At 45.4% G+C, this 15,716-nt stretch overlaps 2 protein-coding genes and 1 pseudogene across 2 annotated transcripts in view; all 3 read left to right on the top strand.

The window, feature by feature from the left end:
- The first annotated feature begins 10,170 nt into the window (after positions 1-10,170).
- On the top strand, positions 10,171-10,615 carry LOC102868214 (annotated as a pseudogene).
- Positions 10,616-12,688: 2,073 nt separating this feature from the next.
- On the top strand, positions 12,689-13,804 carry LOC102867806 (factor VIII intron 22 protein-like). The gene has a single exon (XM_006899957.1). The coding sequence runs from the start codon at positions 12,689-12,691 to the stop codon at positions 13,802-13,804; it is 1,116 nt and encodes a 371-aa protein (XP_006900019.1).
- Positions 13,805-14,158: 354 nt separating this feature from the next.
- Positions 14,159-15,716, top strand: part of CLIC2 (chloride intracellular channel 2) — a 63,175-nt gene continuing 61,617 nt past the window's right edge. Inside the window, exon 1 of the mRNA XM_006900003.1 lies at positions 14,159-14,176. Coding sequence (XP_006900065.1) covers positions 14,159-14,176 — 18 coding nt within the window. The remainder of the gene's footprint in view (positions 14,177-15,716) is intronic.

The following is a 15,716-nucleotide window of genomic DNA, read 5'->3' as shown; positions in this document are numbered from 1 at the left end:
TAGAGAAGCTGTGGTATATTCACACAATGGAATACTATGCTGCATTAAAAAACAAGGAACTCATGCAATATTATTCAAAATGGATGAGCTTGGAGGACATTATGCTGAGTGAAATATCTCAGTCACAAAAGGACGACAGGTGCTTCATGGTGCCACTATTATAAAATGGGACTGACATCAGGGTTGGGTTGAGACTAAGAAAAATGGGATAAATTATGTATACTGCATTGAAACATAAGGGAGAGAACTGTTTGAAAGCGATATGTGATTGGGTGGTTATGGCAAGAGTCCAGAATGAAGGTTGTTTAGTGAAGTGTACTCGGGGTGGGGTGGGGGATTATAATACCAATGAAATAATTTTTCTTTTACTTTTAAAAGAGAAGAGCAAACTGGGGGGAGGGGTGGTCAGGGAGAAAAATGCAACAATGAATGTATGGAAATCCAAAATCTCTGTAAATGTTCCTTAAAATTAATTGTAAAAAATAAAGAAAATAACAACCAAAAAAAAAGAGATAAACTTAAAAATTCCATATGACTCAGCTAGTCGATTGCTTAGAACATACCCTGAGAAAATGAGGACTGTGGCTCAAATGGAAACTTGTACATCTATGTTCATAACAGCATTATTCACCATCACAAGGACATGAAAACAGCCCAGATGTCCAACCACAATTGTATGGATTGAGAAATGATGGTACATTCATTAAGTGCAATACTATGCAGCACACAGGAGTAGTGATTTTGTAAATTACTACCTAACTTAGGAGGGACTAGAGAGCATTATGCTGAGTGAACTAACTCAGTCCCATAAGGACAAATACTGTATAATACCATTATTGTAGATGAATATGAGGATCCAGTGGGGGGTGGAAACAGAGGGGTGAGGATGTGGGGCGTGTTAATCATAAGGTCGCACAGTTTGATGGAGGGGATGAAGGTGACAGTTTAACCATCTCTTTGCCAATCTGGATGCCTTTTATTTCCTTCTCGTCATATTGCTCTAGCAAGCACTTTCAATACAATATTGAATAGACGTGGTGACAGTGGGCATCCTTGTATGGTGCCTACTTGCAAGAAAATAATTTCAGTCTTTCTCCATTCAGAATGATATTGGCTCTTGGTTTTGCATATATCCTTTTCAGTATGTTGAGGAAATTCCCTTCTATTCCGATTTTCCTGAGTGTCTTAATCAGGAACGAGTGTTGGATTTTGTAGACGCTTTTTTTTATTATTATTAAATTTTATTAGTTTTAATGAACATTTACAGAGATTTGGGGTTTTCATTCATTCATTGTTGCACTGTTTTCTCCACCCTCCTCCCCAGTTCGTTCTTCTTCGCCCCCCCCCAATGTCTGTTTTGTCCAATTGCCACAGTGCTTGTCAAAGCCAGTTCTGATTAATCTTCTTTGTCAGTGTGTCCTTTGCCATTCCCTATCACTCCTCCCTGAGAGAGACTTCACCCTGATTCATAAAGAAAAAGTGATGGCGTATTCTCTTAGCTACTTCCTGCTGAAAAGGGACTCTGTAGGTTTCAGGGTGAAGATCTCTCACTACTCTAAAGGGCCCCTTTGGCAGTAGGAAACACATAGACTATTATGGAGATTGATTTTGGAATTTAGACACTTTTTTATAAAGCATTTTAAATTGTGGTTTGCATGAAAGTTTACAATATGTATTGGTTTTTCATTCAATTATTTATATGCCTTTTGCCTTATAACATTAATTCTAATACCCATAATGTCTGATCATCTACTTAAATATTGCCATTCTCTTAATCCATCTTTATAGGTACCTATTAATAAGAGTATTAAATATCCCATTGACTACCAAAAGAAAAGCAAATCATTCTTGGACAGAGTATAGCCAGGGTGCTCCTTGGAGGCAAGGATGGTGAAATTTACATACTTTGGTCATGATATTATCAGGAGGGACTAGTCCTTATGGAAGGACATCATGCTGGGAGAGGTGGAGGGTCAGAGAAAAAAAGAAATGGTCTCAAGGAGATGGACTGACACAGTGACTGTAACAGTGAGCTAGAGCATGACAGGGATCATGAGGGTGGTATAGATGAAGGCAAAATTCATATCTGTTCTTCATCATAGTTGAATCATACTTGCCTCAACAATAAATAACAAGAGCAATTACCTATGTTTTTCAATTTTAATCCCTTTCCTTCCCTAGTAATCATCCAAGAATGATTCTGTATGTAAACTTTTTTCTGAAAACAATTTTTATTTAAATAAGAGTTTAAATATATAACATTAAAACTGAAGGGGTGGGGAGAACCAGTTGTTCCTTCACATGGCATTGAACAGCTGTTGCTATGAAGCTGCAAGCTCTATGGCTAGCTGTCAGGGATTGATCAGTTTAAAACTTGTTGCCTTGTCAAAAGTTTAGCTCTAAAATTGGCCTCTCATCCTGGTGTTTTCCTGGGATGGACAACCCTTCAGGCTATGGCTGGTCAGAGAAAACAAAGTCCTTGGTGTCAAGCCAGATGTCCCATCTCACTTCTCAGCTCAGCCCGCCTTGCCAGGCTGTAGACGCCAGTGATGGTTCTTTTGCTACCACAGCTCCCTCTAGTGGGACAGGGGCCTTTTGCTGTCCTCTTGGGCCAGGGAAGCTTGAGCCATCTATGATCTTGGGGTTCAGAGTCTGGCCGAAACATCACGTTACTGCATTGTTTCAGGCTGGGCACAGTCAGGCGCCTACTGCTCGACCTCTGTTTAAATGAGACACTTCAAGACTGGACAGCATGCTCTTTTCCATTTATTGCATGAAGGAGTTACACTAGTCCAAGCTAAAGTGGACCCCAAATAGTAAATTATACAAGCCATGAGGTTTTAAACTTGTGACAAGGGACAGAATGGACATTTTCTACTCACTGCAAGGAAACTCTCACTTAAGCTTCAGTGAGCCACAAACACTTAAACCCCGTGAGCCTTCAGTCAGGCGTCCATATAGCCAGTCCAGTCTCTAGAAGGAACTGGCCTATGTCCTTGCACTGGTCACCCTGTAGCTGCATTACTTCTCCATACTCTGGATGCTCAATCCCAGGACCATGGCAGGGAAATTTCTTCTTAAACACCTTCACTAGTGTCTTTTTATTGTAATCATCAGTGATCCCTTGGACAGTTGTAAGAGTCTTCCTGCTGTTTCTCTGTTGAATTCTTACATGGATATAATCCTCAGTCCCAGCAGGGAGCAGATTATCACCCTTACTTGCACCAGCTTTTAATAATAGTGATCTTGTGTAATCTTTGTCCTTTTTGACCAACTTATTTTGCTCAGACTTAATGTCCTCAAGATTCACCCATCCATATTACACAATCTTTCACAAATTCTTTATTTTGTTACTGTTATATGTTGTTGCTGAGTAACGTTCAGTCAGGACCAATGCATAACTGACCCTATGGCTTTTCAGAAGCAGTAAATTGTACAGGAATTGATTGTCTATCTTTCTCCCAAGGAGCTACTGGCAGATACAAACCTTTGGGTTAACAGTGCAATTCCTTACCACTAGGCCACCAGAGCTCCTTTACTGTTACATAGTACTCCATTTTGTGGATATACCATACTTTCTTTATCTATTTGTCCATTGATAGACATTTTTAGGTTAAATGTAATGGAGACTTTAAAGTTACTGATGTATTTTTCTAGCCTAATTGTTCTCAAAGTGAGCAATATCATAATACAATAGAAATTAAGCTCTTTAAAGTCTCCACATGCACACACACTCTCCCACCCCTGCCTGTAATCCTCCATTGGCCTCTATTTTCCCATCTGTACAGCAGGTGACATTAAATAGATGGTTGTTGTTGTTGTTGTTGTTGTTATGTGCCTTCGAGTCGTTTGCGACTCATAGCGACCCTATGTACAACAGCCCTAAACCCTGCTCTATCCTGTGCCAATCACATTGCCTCTGACACACCCATCCCAATTACCCCAGTCACTGAATCAATCCACCTCATAGAGGGTCTTCCCCTCCTGCGCCGTTCCTCTACTCTACCCAACATGATGTCCCTCTCCAAAGACCTGTCTCTCCTTACAACATGTCCAAAGTATGACAGACGAAGCCCCAGAATCCTTGCCTCCAAAGAATAGCCTGGTTTAACCCTCTCTAGGATGAATCTGTTTGTTTTCCTAGCAGTCCATGGTACCCTCAATACTCTTCTCCAGCACCACAGCTCAAAGGCGTCAATTCTCCTTCTGTCCTCCCTAGTCATTGTCCAGCTCTCTGATGCATAACAAGTGATTGCAAAAACCATGGCCTGTATCAGGCAGACCTTAGTCTCCAGAGAGAACCATTGCTCCTGAGTACTTTAGAGAGGTCCCTAACAGCAGACTTTCCCATCGCAATACTTTTTTTCATTTCCTGGCTGCTGGTGCCAAGAGTGTTGACTGTGGAGAGAAGCAGACTAAAGCTGTGAACAATCTCAATCTCTTCACCATCCATCCTGATGCTACCGATTGGACCAGTGGTGAGAATCTTTGTCTTCTTGACATTGAGCCTCAGTCCATACTGAAGGCTGCAGTCCTTGACCCTCTGCAGTAAGTGCATGAGGTCCTCCTCAGAAAAGGTATGGAGGGCAGAAAAGAAAAAAAAAGGATACAAACCTGATACACCTTTCCTGATTTTAAACCATGCAGCATTCTCTTCTGTTCAGACAACAGCTTAATAATGGTCTAGGTATGGATTTCACATGAACACAATTAAGTGCTCTTGGATTCTCATTCTTCTCGATGTTAGCCATAATTTGTTGTGATTCATACAGTCCAATATTTTTTGCATAGTCAATAAAACACAAATAGACTCTCTTCTGATATTCTTTGCTTTCAGCCAAGATCCATCTGACATCAGCAAGGATACCCCTCATGCCACAACCTCTTCTAAATCCAGCTTGAATTTATGGCAATTCTTTTTTGATGTACTGATCCAGTCATTTTAGCAAGATTGTACTTGTATGTGACATTGTTCAACAATTTTCACATTCTTTTGGATCAGCTTGTTTGGAAGGGAAACAAATATGGATCTCTTCCAGTATTTGGAATCAGCTTTTTTTGGAATGGAAACAAATACAGATCTTTCGTATTTGTTGCAGAGAGTGGTGAGTGCACTTAGGGTTGCATGTTTCCTGAACCACCTCAATTAGTATTCCATAAATTCTTGGGGCCTTATTTTTCCCTCCAATGTCTTCAATGTTTTTATTTAGTGTTGCAAATAGTATACTGGGTCATTTGCCCTATATGAAGAATTGATGCCTTTGAGCTGTGATAAAGAGTACTGAGTATCCTAGGGACTGCCAAAAACAACAAACAGATATGTCTTGGAGAAAATACAGCCAGAGTACTCCTTGGAATCAAAGATGATAAAACTTCATCTCAAATACTTTGGGCATGTTACTTGTTATTGTTAGGTGCCACTGAGTCTAATATGACACATAGCAACCCTATGAATGATAGATCTGAACTCTGTTCTATCCCATGTCATTCTCACACTTCTTGACAAACTAGAGCCCACTGCAGCAGTCACTATGTCAATTCTCTCCTTCTCCTGTCTTCCTCTACTTCACTGTCTTCCTTCTCCTTCCTTTCCAAGCATCATGTCCATTTCCAAGGAATAGCCCCTCCTAGCAATATACCTGAAGAATGTGAGGTGAAGCCTCATCATCTTTGCCTCCAAAGAGCATTCTGGCTGCACTTTCTCCAAGATATACTGTTTGTTCTTTTGGCCATCCATGAAATGTTCAGTGTTCTTCTCCAATACCACAGCTCACTCAAATTCATCAGTTCTTCTCTTGTCATCCTTAGTCATTGTCCAGCTCTCAGATGAGGCCTGTGCATGTTTGTAGAAGAAGATATTCTTTGCAGAAGGACTTCAAACTTAGAAAGGTAGAGGGTTGACAGAATAGAGGAAAACCCTCACTCAACCAGATAGATTGATACAATGACTGCAGCAACTAATCAAAGATGATGATTTCACAAGATAGGACAGGGTTCAGTATATGAACTTTATGAGCAAATTAACATTAAAAAAACCAAACAAATGAACAAAAAAATGAGCTAGGGTTGGGGGTAGGGAGGAAAAGGTGCAACAATGAATGAAAAATCCAACTTTTCTATAAACTTTTGCTAACATTGCAATGAGATTTTAAAAAAGATAGACAAGGTTCAGATCTGTTGTTCATAAGGTCACTATGAGTTAACCTCAACTTTATGGCCCCCACAACAACAATAATTAGAGCATACTCAACAGCATTTGTGAACTATTCCATTTGAAACAAGATTGGATAATTTTCAGGTAAAGGAACTTGTGCTGATGACAATACATTGAGAGGGCCTGGAGAATGTAGTCCACAAATGCTGTTGTGTATGCTCTACTTGTTGTGTTAGGTACTGTCAATACCACACAGTGATACGGAACAACAATCATACATAGCAAAGGTTAACGCATGGTTATACATGGTTTAAAATCAGGAAAGATATGTCAGAGTTGTATCTTTTCACTGTACCTGCTGAATCTGTATTCTGAGAAAATCATTCAAGAAGCTGGCTGATCATTACAAAGACAGAAGAAAGAAAAGACCAAAATGAATGTCAGAAGAGACTCTGAATATTGCACTAGAGCAGCTAGAAGCCAAAGCAAAGGAAAGGAATCAGAAAGTTAAGAACAAGATTTTAAAGGGCAATTCGGGAAGAAAAGGCAAAGTATCAAAATGAAATGTGCAAAGACCTGGAGTCAGAAAATCAAATGGCATGAACTTACTCAGCCTTGCTTAAGCCGAAAGAACTAAAGAACAAATTCAAGCCTCAAGTCATTGTACCAAAAAAAAAAATAAATAAAAATTGGCTGACAAAAAATTTCATGAAACAACATATGATTCAGAAGCAATGGTGATGAAAGAGGACGTTAAAGCTGCCCTGAAGAAACTGCTAAAAAACAAAGCCTTGGGAATTGATAGAATACCAATTCACATATCTCAACAAACAGATGCTGACCTGAATGTGCTCACCAAGCTGTGTCAGGCAATCTGCAGGACAGCTACTTGGAAGAGATTCATATTTAGTCCCATTCCAAAAACAGGTGATCCACTAGAGTGTGGAAATTATTGAACAATATCGCTAATACCACATTAAGGCAAGATCCTGCTGAAGATTATCCAAAAATGACTGGAACAATACATTGACCGAGAACTACCAGAAATACAAGCTGTGTTTAGAAGGTGCCATGGCACTAGAGACATTATCACCAATGTCAGATGGATCTTGGCAGAAAGCAAAGAGTACCAGAGGGATACCTTTCTGTGTTTCATTGACTATGCAGAGGCTTTTGACTGTGTGGATCACAATAGATTGTGACTAACCTCAAGGAAAATGGGAATCCCAGAACACTTGACTGTGCTCATATGAAATCTATACTCGGACCAGGAGGCAGTCATCGAAACAGAACAAAGAAACACTGCATGGTTTAAAATCAGGAAAGGAGTGCATCGGGGATTCGTCCTGCCTCCATACCCTTTCAATCTATATGTGGAACAGTTCATTCAGGAGGCTGGACTTTATGATGAGAATTTAACTTCAGAATTGGAGGAGGACTCATCAACAACCTGTGTTATGCACCTAACACAAACTTTCTTGCTTAAAATGAGGAGGGGCTGAAGTGTTTGCTGCAGAAGGCCAAAAACTACAGTCTTCAATATGGATTGTATCTTAATGTCAAGAAAATTAAGATTCTTAGAACTGGACCAGGTGGCAGCACCATGATAAATGGAGAGGAGATTGAGATTGTCAACAGTTGCAGCTTGCTCAGCTCCACAGTCAACAAACACTCTTGGCACCAGCAGTCAGGAAGTCAAAAGGTAAATTGCATGGGGGAAATCTGCTGCAGGGACTTCTCCAGATCGCTGAAAAGCAAGGATGTCTGTCTGGAAACTAAGGTGCACCTGATCCAGGCCATGGTCATTGTAATTACTTGCTATGCATCAGAGAGGTGGACAATGACTAAGAATGGCAGAAGAAGGATCGATGCCTTTGAGTTGTGGTAGTGGAGAAGAGACTGCCAAGAGAACAAACAGATTTGTCCTGGAAAGGGTGGAAGCAAGTTGCGCTTTGCAGACAAGAATTCTGTAGTGCTGTCTCACATACTTTGGGCATCTTGCCAGGAAGGACTAGACCTTGGAGATGGACATAATGCTTGGAAGGGTGGAGGGTCAGTGCAAGAGAGGAAGACCATGGATGAGAAAGATTGACACAATTAGGTGTGTCAGAGACAGTGAGATTGGCTCAGTATAGGTCAGCATTCGGAACTATTGTTCATAGGGTTGCTAAGTGTCACAAACTACTCAAGGGCACATAACAACAACAATCCTAAAGAACAATGTTGTGAGTGATAGGACACTATCCATTCCCCAGGGAGACCCTGGTTGCAGTGCCTAGGCTTTATTTTTTTGAGATATACCCAAGAACCTGTGTATATGTGTCTGCCTGTGTGTGTGGTGGTGTTGCATTAGGTGGCGTTGCGTATGACTCATAGTGACTCTATAAGCAACAGATCTGAACCCTGTCCTATCTAGCACCATCCTTATAATCTCTGGTGTACTCATGCCCATTCCTGTAGTCACTGTATTAGTCCACTTCCTTGAGGGTCCTTCCTCTTTTGCTGATCCTCTACCTTTCCAAGAATGTTGCTTTCCAAGGAATAGCCTTTCCTAGTAATATGTCCACAGTATGAGAGATGCAGCTTTGCCATCTTTGCTTCAAAGGGGCACTCTGATTGTACATTTTCCAAGACATCTGTTTCTTTTAGCAGTCCATGGGATATTCAGTGCTCTTCCTCCAACACAGCTCAAAGATATCAATCAATTCCACACATATGCAAGGAAGATTTGTTAATGTGATTATAATTCAAATATATCCATCAACTGATGCTAAAGAAGAAGTTATTTAAAATGCATGGAACAGTTTATTGACAGAGAACTACCAGAAACACAAACTTAGTTTAGAAGAGGCCATGGAACTGGGGACATCATTGCCAATATCAGATGGATCTTGGCCAAAAGCAGAGTACTGGAGGAATATATATTTGTGTTTTATTAATTATGCAAAGGCATTTGTATGAATCACAACAAATTGGGGTGAACATTGAGAAGAATGGGGATCCCAGAACACTTAATTGTGCTAAACCAAAACCTATACTTGACCAAGAAGACCAAGAACTAGTAGTCAGAACAAAGCAAGGAAACACTGCATGGTTCAAAATCAGGAAAGGAGTGCATCAGCGATGCATCCTGTCTCCATACCTTTTCTATCTATATGTGGGACAGATAATTCTGGAGCCTGGACTTTATGAGGCAACCTTGCTTGCTGAAACTGAAGAGAACCTGAAGCATTTGTTGCAGAAGATCAAGGACTATAGTCTTCAATATGGATTGAAACTCAACATCAAGAAAACAAAGACTCTCACTCCTGGGACAACTGGCAGCATCTTGAGAGGTGGAGAAGAGATTGAGATTGTTAACAATTGCATCTTGCTCAGATCCATAGTCAACACCCTTGACACCAGCTGTCAGGAAATTTAAAAAAAGAATGAATTGCATGGGAAATTTGCTGTCAGGGACTCCTCCAGAGTGCTGAAGAGCAAGAATGTTAGTCTAGAGGCTAAAGTGTGCCTAAGGCTGAGGAGGCCATGGTCTTCAAAATTATTTGCCATGCATTGGAGAGCTAGACAATGATGAAGGATAACAGAAGTAGAATCTTTACCTTTGAGTTGTGTTGAAGAGGAGTATTGAACATACCATGGACTGCCAAAAGAACAAACAGGTCTGTCTTAGAGATGGTGAAACAAATTTTATCCTTGGAGGCAAGGATTTTGAAGCTCTGCCTCACATACTTTGGGCATGTTGCCAGGAGAGACTAGTCCTTGGAGAAGGACATAATGCTTGAAAGGGTGGAGGGTCAGTGCAGGAGAGGAAGACCCTGGATGAGATGGATTGTTACACTGACTGGGGCAATGGGGGTTGGTGTGTCAGAATTAGTGAGACTGGCTCAGGACAAGGCAGGGTTCAGAGTGGTTATACATAGGATCACAAGTGACTCAATGGCATATAACAACAACAAACTTTTGCATTTGGAAATGGACCAAAAAGACAATCAAGATTTATTAATAGATGCAAAATGGCAGCCACCACAGGCTCAGGAGTAAAAGTCCCTCGCAATTTTCAACTGTTGGGAGAACTTGAAAAGGGCCAGAAAGGAGTAGGAGATGGCACAGTTGGCTGGGGTCTAGAAGATGATGAAGACATGGCACTTACAAGATGGACAGGGATGATAATTGGGCCTCCAAGAACAATTTATAAAAACTGGATATACAGCCTTAAAATAGAACGTGGACCTAAATACCTAGAAGCACTCCCCTTTGTAAGACTTGTAACAAAAATTAATATGAATGGAGTTAATAGTTCTAATGGAGTGGTGAACTCACAAGCCATCTTCTGTGCTAGCAAAGTGGCAGAATTCCTATAGCATCAAAGTAGTCCTGCAGGAGCTTCCATGCCTAATGATGTCTAAAGAAAATATAAAATTCCCTCAACTTCCGGAAGGACAGCGTTACAGCAATTAATAGAAAGGAAACCCATAGGCCCTCCTCCTCCCTGTTTGATGTAAGCAGTCTTCATTTTCCACAGTAGTCAGTTTTCTAGATATGTCTTGTACACCTCAGAAGTACTGGAAAGGAAGCTCCCATTCAAGGGCAATTTCTCTTAAGATCCTGTAAATGATACTAATTTTTTTTTCCCATTTGAAATACCTGAGTTGTGCTCTACCAAATCATTCGTCACATGTAACCACTGTCCATGTAGATGAACTCCTGGGATCAAGAAAGTGTATTTAAATCGATTTCCCATCGTAAGTGTGGGGGGGGCGCATCTAACTCTACTTTGAAGAGACATGTCACACAATCACCTTGCTGCTGATACATGGTCTGGGGTCTATGCCTTCTCCCTTTGCCGCTCCCCTGCCTCCAGCCCCCTCTCCCTGCAACAGCCCTCCAGCTCTGGCAGGCTTCTTAGAATAGATGTGAAGGTATCCGGTCACAGCCTATGGGAATACTGCTGGGTGCATGGGGTGCATAAATCTTTTTAAATGGTGCCCCCATTCCAAGCCATCCTTCCCCACTGTCCTTCACTCCCACCCCTGGCCGAAGCATAGATTGTAATTCCCTCTACTCCCCTCTAAAATTGGCATTTGGTGAGGAATTCAGGGCTTTCCCCACATCTTGTCTTCCCCCACAGGATCGAGGGGCTGCTGCTGCTGCTTTCCTCTTCCCAGAGTCCCTTCCTGCACCGTCACACCCCACACTTCCCACGACACTTCCTTGCTTTGGCCAGAAACCGTTAGGGAAGGTTGGAAAGAGCCTTTGAGCTCCCTCGTTTAGTTTTCTAACCACACTGATTCCCTTTCCACCAGCCTGGGACACCAACATGAGGCCCTCAGCCCTGCCACCCTCTGCTGTCATCAGCTGATGGGTTGTTTTAGCTCAGGTTTTGATATGGTGGCAAGAACGATCAGCAAGGTTACTCAGACATGCTAGCTCTCAAAATCCTTGGTGGAAAAAAAATCCTTGGTGGGTAAGCTTGGAGAAAGGCCACATGAAGACACTGGTAAGCACACACTGTCCCTCTGAATGTTTTCTTTTCCTGTAATTGCTTTTGCTTTTAAAAATGGAAGAAGTTTTAAACAGACAAGGCTCTCATTTGGTCATCCTTGCAATCCATTGGGTCTGGCTTGGAGTCTTACAACTAGAGCAGAACAAGAACCTGGAAGCCGGTGCACACGTCGGTTTGGTGCTGCTGCTCACGATCCTCAGCAGGGCTTCAGAAAGAACTCGGGTGTGTGCGGCAGATCCCAAAATTGGCGGGTTTGACCTCCAGATAAATTGCTGTGTTTTTTCCGTCTTTGTGTTCAGGACCACTAAATGCTGAAATGCGGATGCATACCGAAATAAAAGCAATTCATTTGTGTTTTTTAAAAAGATGTATTAGTAATTATTGGTGACTGGGATGCAGAAGCTGTAAACAATGAGGAAGGAATGGTAATCAGAAAGTTCAAACTTGGTGATAGAAATGAGACGAGATAGAGTGACTGAATTTTGTATATTTAATGATTTGTTCCTAGCAGATACATGTGTGCGTGTGTGCAGGTGACTGCAAAATTGGCCTTGAGCATGGCAGAGATTGTGAGGACAGGGCAAGGTTTCCATCTCTCCATCCATGTGATGTTGAGAGGGTCGCTAGTCCACTCGGATGCACCCAATAGCAAGAGCAGCAAAGCCAACCACTACCACCACCGCCACCACCACCACCAGGATTCACGCTTCCCGGGCAACTTGCGTCAATCAGGCCCCGTCAATCAGGCCCCCGTAATCTAGCAGCCGCCGGTGCCACCCAGGTCCCGGCCCGCCTGCTCGCTCATGCACGCGCACGCTCAGGCGGTGCCAGGCCCAGCCCCGCCTCTGCGCGCTCCATTTGCTTGTCGGCAACAGGGAGGGCGGGTGCGCCTCCGCCTCCGCCGCCAGGCACGTCGCGGCCACCACCCACCCGGTCATTGGCGAAGTCGAGGTAGGCGCGCACCCCCTGCCTCCCCTCCGCCGCCCCCTGCCCCCCAGGTTTCCGGCCAGAGCCGAGAGCGAGCGAGCATGGCAGCTGCCGGGGCAGCCTTGGGCGGCGCGGGCGCAGGCTCCGAGGCGGGCGACTTCCTGGCCCGGTACCGGCAGGTGTCTAACAAGCTGAAGAAGCGGTTCCTGCGGAAGCCGAACGTGGCTGAGGCTGGCGAGCATTTCGGGCAGCTGGGCCGCGAGCTGCGCGCCCAGGAGTGCTTGCCCTACGCGGCCTGGTGCCAGCTGGCCGTGGCACGCTGCCAGCAGGCGCTCTTCCACGGGCCTGGCGAGGCGCTGGCTCTGACCGAGGCCGCTCGCCTCTTCCTGCAGCAGGAGCGCGACGCACGCCAGCGCCTGGTCTGCCCCGCGGCCTACGGGGAGCCGCTGCAGGCCGCCGCCGCCGCCCTGGGAGCCGCTGTGCGTCTGCACCTCGAGCTGGGCCAGCCGGCCGCCGCCGCCGCGCTCTGTCTCGAGCTGGCCGCCGCCCTCCGCGACCTGGGCCAGCCGGCTGCCGCCGCCTGCCACTTCCAGCGCGCCGCCCAGCTGCAGCTGCCCCAGCTGCCCCTGGCCGCGCTGCAGGCGCTCGGTGAGGCCGCCTCCTGCCAGCTGCTGGCGCGGGACTACAATGCAGCCCTGGCGCTCTTCACGCGCATGCAGCGCCTGGCGCGCGAGCACGGCACTCACCCGGTGCAGCCAGCGCCGCCACCTCCCGGCCCCGCCGCGCCGCAGCCCCCCGGGCCCGTACCGGGGCCCGATGCCGCTTGCGCGCTGCCCACGCCGCTCCCGGGCAGCGCCGCGGCCCCCGCCGCCGCGCTGGGCGCCTTCTCCGACGTGCTGGTCCGCTGCGAGGTGACCCGTGTGCTGCTGCTGCTGTTGCTGCAGCCCCCACCCGCCAAACTGCTGCCAGAGCACGCCCAGACCCTGGAGAAGTACTCCTGGGAGGCGCTCGACAGTCACGGGCAGGAGGGCAGCGGCCAGCTTCCCGAGGAGCTCTTTCTGCTACTGCAGTCCTTGGTCATGGCCACACATGAGAAGGACACCGAGGCCGTCAAGTCGCTGCAGGGGGAGCTGTGGCCGCTGCTCAGTGCCGAGCAGAATCACCTCCTTCACCTGGTCCTGCAGGAAGCCATCTCCCCTTCGGGACAGGGCGTCTGACAGGGGCTGGGGCACCTGGCGGGGTCTGTCCACTCGCGCCCAAGGGGTTCGCCCCTGCCTCTCGCCCCTGCCCCTCGCCCCTCTGTCCTGGGGACAGGAGCAGGGAAATAAAGCAAAGCGCGTATACCTGGATCGGACAAGCATGGTGTTGCTGTGCTTGCAGGCGCAGCCAAGCTGTACTGTTCCCTTGGTGTTGATTTCTATCTGATAGAAAATGGAAAACTGGGAGGGGGGGGTGTGGATGCTCACTGGCAGCGAGCGACCCGGGTTCTATGCCCTTTCAGAAGCGGACCGCCAGGCTTTTCTTCTGGAGGGACTCCACTAGTAGGAGGGGAACAACAACAAAGCGGAGCGATGGAGGCTGGCTGCAAGGTTAGCAGTGCAATTCCCTGTGGACTCCTACACCACCACCACCACCACCACCACCACCACCACCACTACCACTATCCCCCTAACCCCTCCCAAACCTGATGGCTTCAAACAATAGGCGCTTGCTCCCTCACAAGGCCCTAGGGGACAGTAGAATTCTGCGTTGTCTCCTGCATCTTCTGGGGGTGGGGGGACGGTGGCCTCAGGATTCCTGGACTTTGAGAAGCATGGCCCCAGTCTCTGCCTCTCTCGCCTGCTACTGGCAGCTTTCTCTCTGTGGGTTCCTCTCTCTGCCGTTCCTCTCTTCTTAGAAGGACAGCTCTCACTGAGTTTAGAGTCCACTGGGACAATCCAAGCTGGTCACCCCTCAGCATCCTTCATTTGCTTGTATCCCCAACGACTCTTGCCGAGTCAGGTCACTTTCACAGGTCCCTGCCTGCTGCCTGGGGAGCACCATCGAATCTAGTATGCTATTTGGTCCTCCTCTTCCACCCGACTCACGCCCATCTTGGTCTAATGCTGAGGCTTTCCTTTTGCACCGCTCTCTGGATCCTGAAGCTGCATGGTATTAGCAGGGACTCACCTCACCTCTTGTAGCTTATTTCTGCCTTAGTCTTGCGTGTTGTTACAGCCCTGAGTCCATGAGGTGGTTACTGTCCTCACGAGGTCGGGGTGGCTCTGACTCAGTGGCCCGGTGTAGGGCATGGAAACCTGGCCTGAACCTGCGGGTCCTCACAATCTCTGCCTGGGACAAGCCTATATAGTTGCACTTCCTGTGTCAATCCATCTTCTGGAAGGTCTACCTCTCTGGCATTGACCCTTTACTTTGCCAGGCTTCTTGTCCTTCTCCAGGGACCGGCCCCTCCTGATAACATAACTGAAAGATGTCAGACAAACTCTCACCATCCTCAATTTACAGATTTCCCATAAGCATAACTAAGTGTTCTTGGATTCCCAAAATTTGTTATGGTCCACAGAATCAAATGCCTTTGTATAGTCAATAAAACACAAACATCTTTCTGGTATTCTCTGCTTTCAGACATGATCTACCTAACATCAGCATGCTAACCCTCAGTGAACTGCCTTTACTAAACCTAGCTTGAATTTCTCTCTGTTTCTTAATTTATTGTTGTGGTCATTTTTAAATAGTTGTCAAGATTTTACTGCCATGTGATATTAAAGATATTGTTTAATAATTTTCACATTCTGTTTGGTCACAATTTTGGAGAATGGCAACAAATAGAATCTCTTCCAGTTACTTTGTCAGGTAGCTATCTTCCAGATTTCTCAGTGTAGACCCAAGAGCACATCCAAGGCTGCATCTGCTTACTGAAACACCTCAATTGGTATTTCATCAATTCTTGGGGCCTTATTTTTTGCCAATGCCTTTGGTTCTTCCTTCAATATCATTGGTTCTTGATCATATGCCACTTATAATACATTTCAGTGTCAGCCAATTTTTTTGGTATAGTAATGTGTAATGTTTTATAAATGTAATGCCCAATAAAGGTGTGTGTGTGTGTGTGTGTGTGTGTGTGTGTGT

This window comes from Elephantulus edwardii, unplaced genomic scaffold, assembly GCF_000299155.1.
Source record: "Elephantulus edwardii isolate Elephantulus edwardi_28Jun2011 unplaced genomic scaffold, EleEdw1.0 scaffold00269, whole genome shotgun sequence".
NCBI lineage: Eukaryota > Metazoa > Chordata > Mammalia > Macroscelidea > Macroscelididae > Elephantulus > Elephantulus edwardii.
Note: the sequence above shows the minus strand (reverse complement) of the source record. Positions and strands in the feature narration are given on the sequence as shown.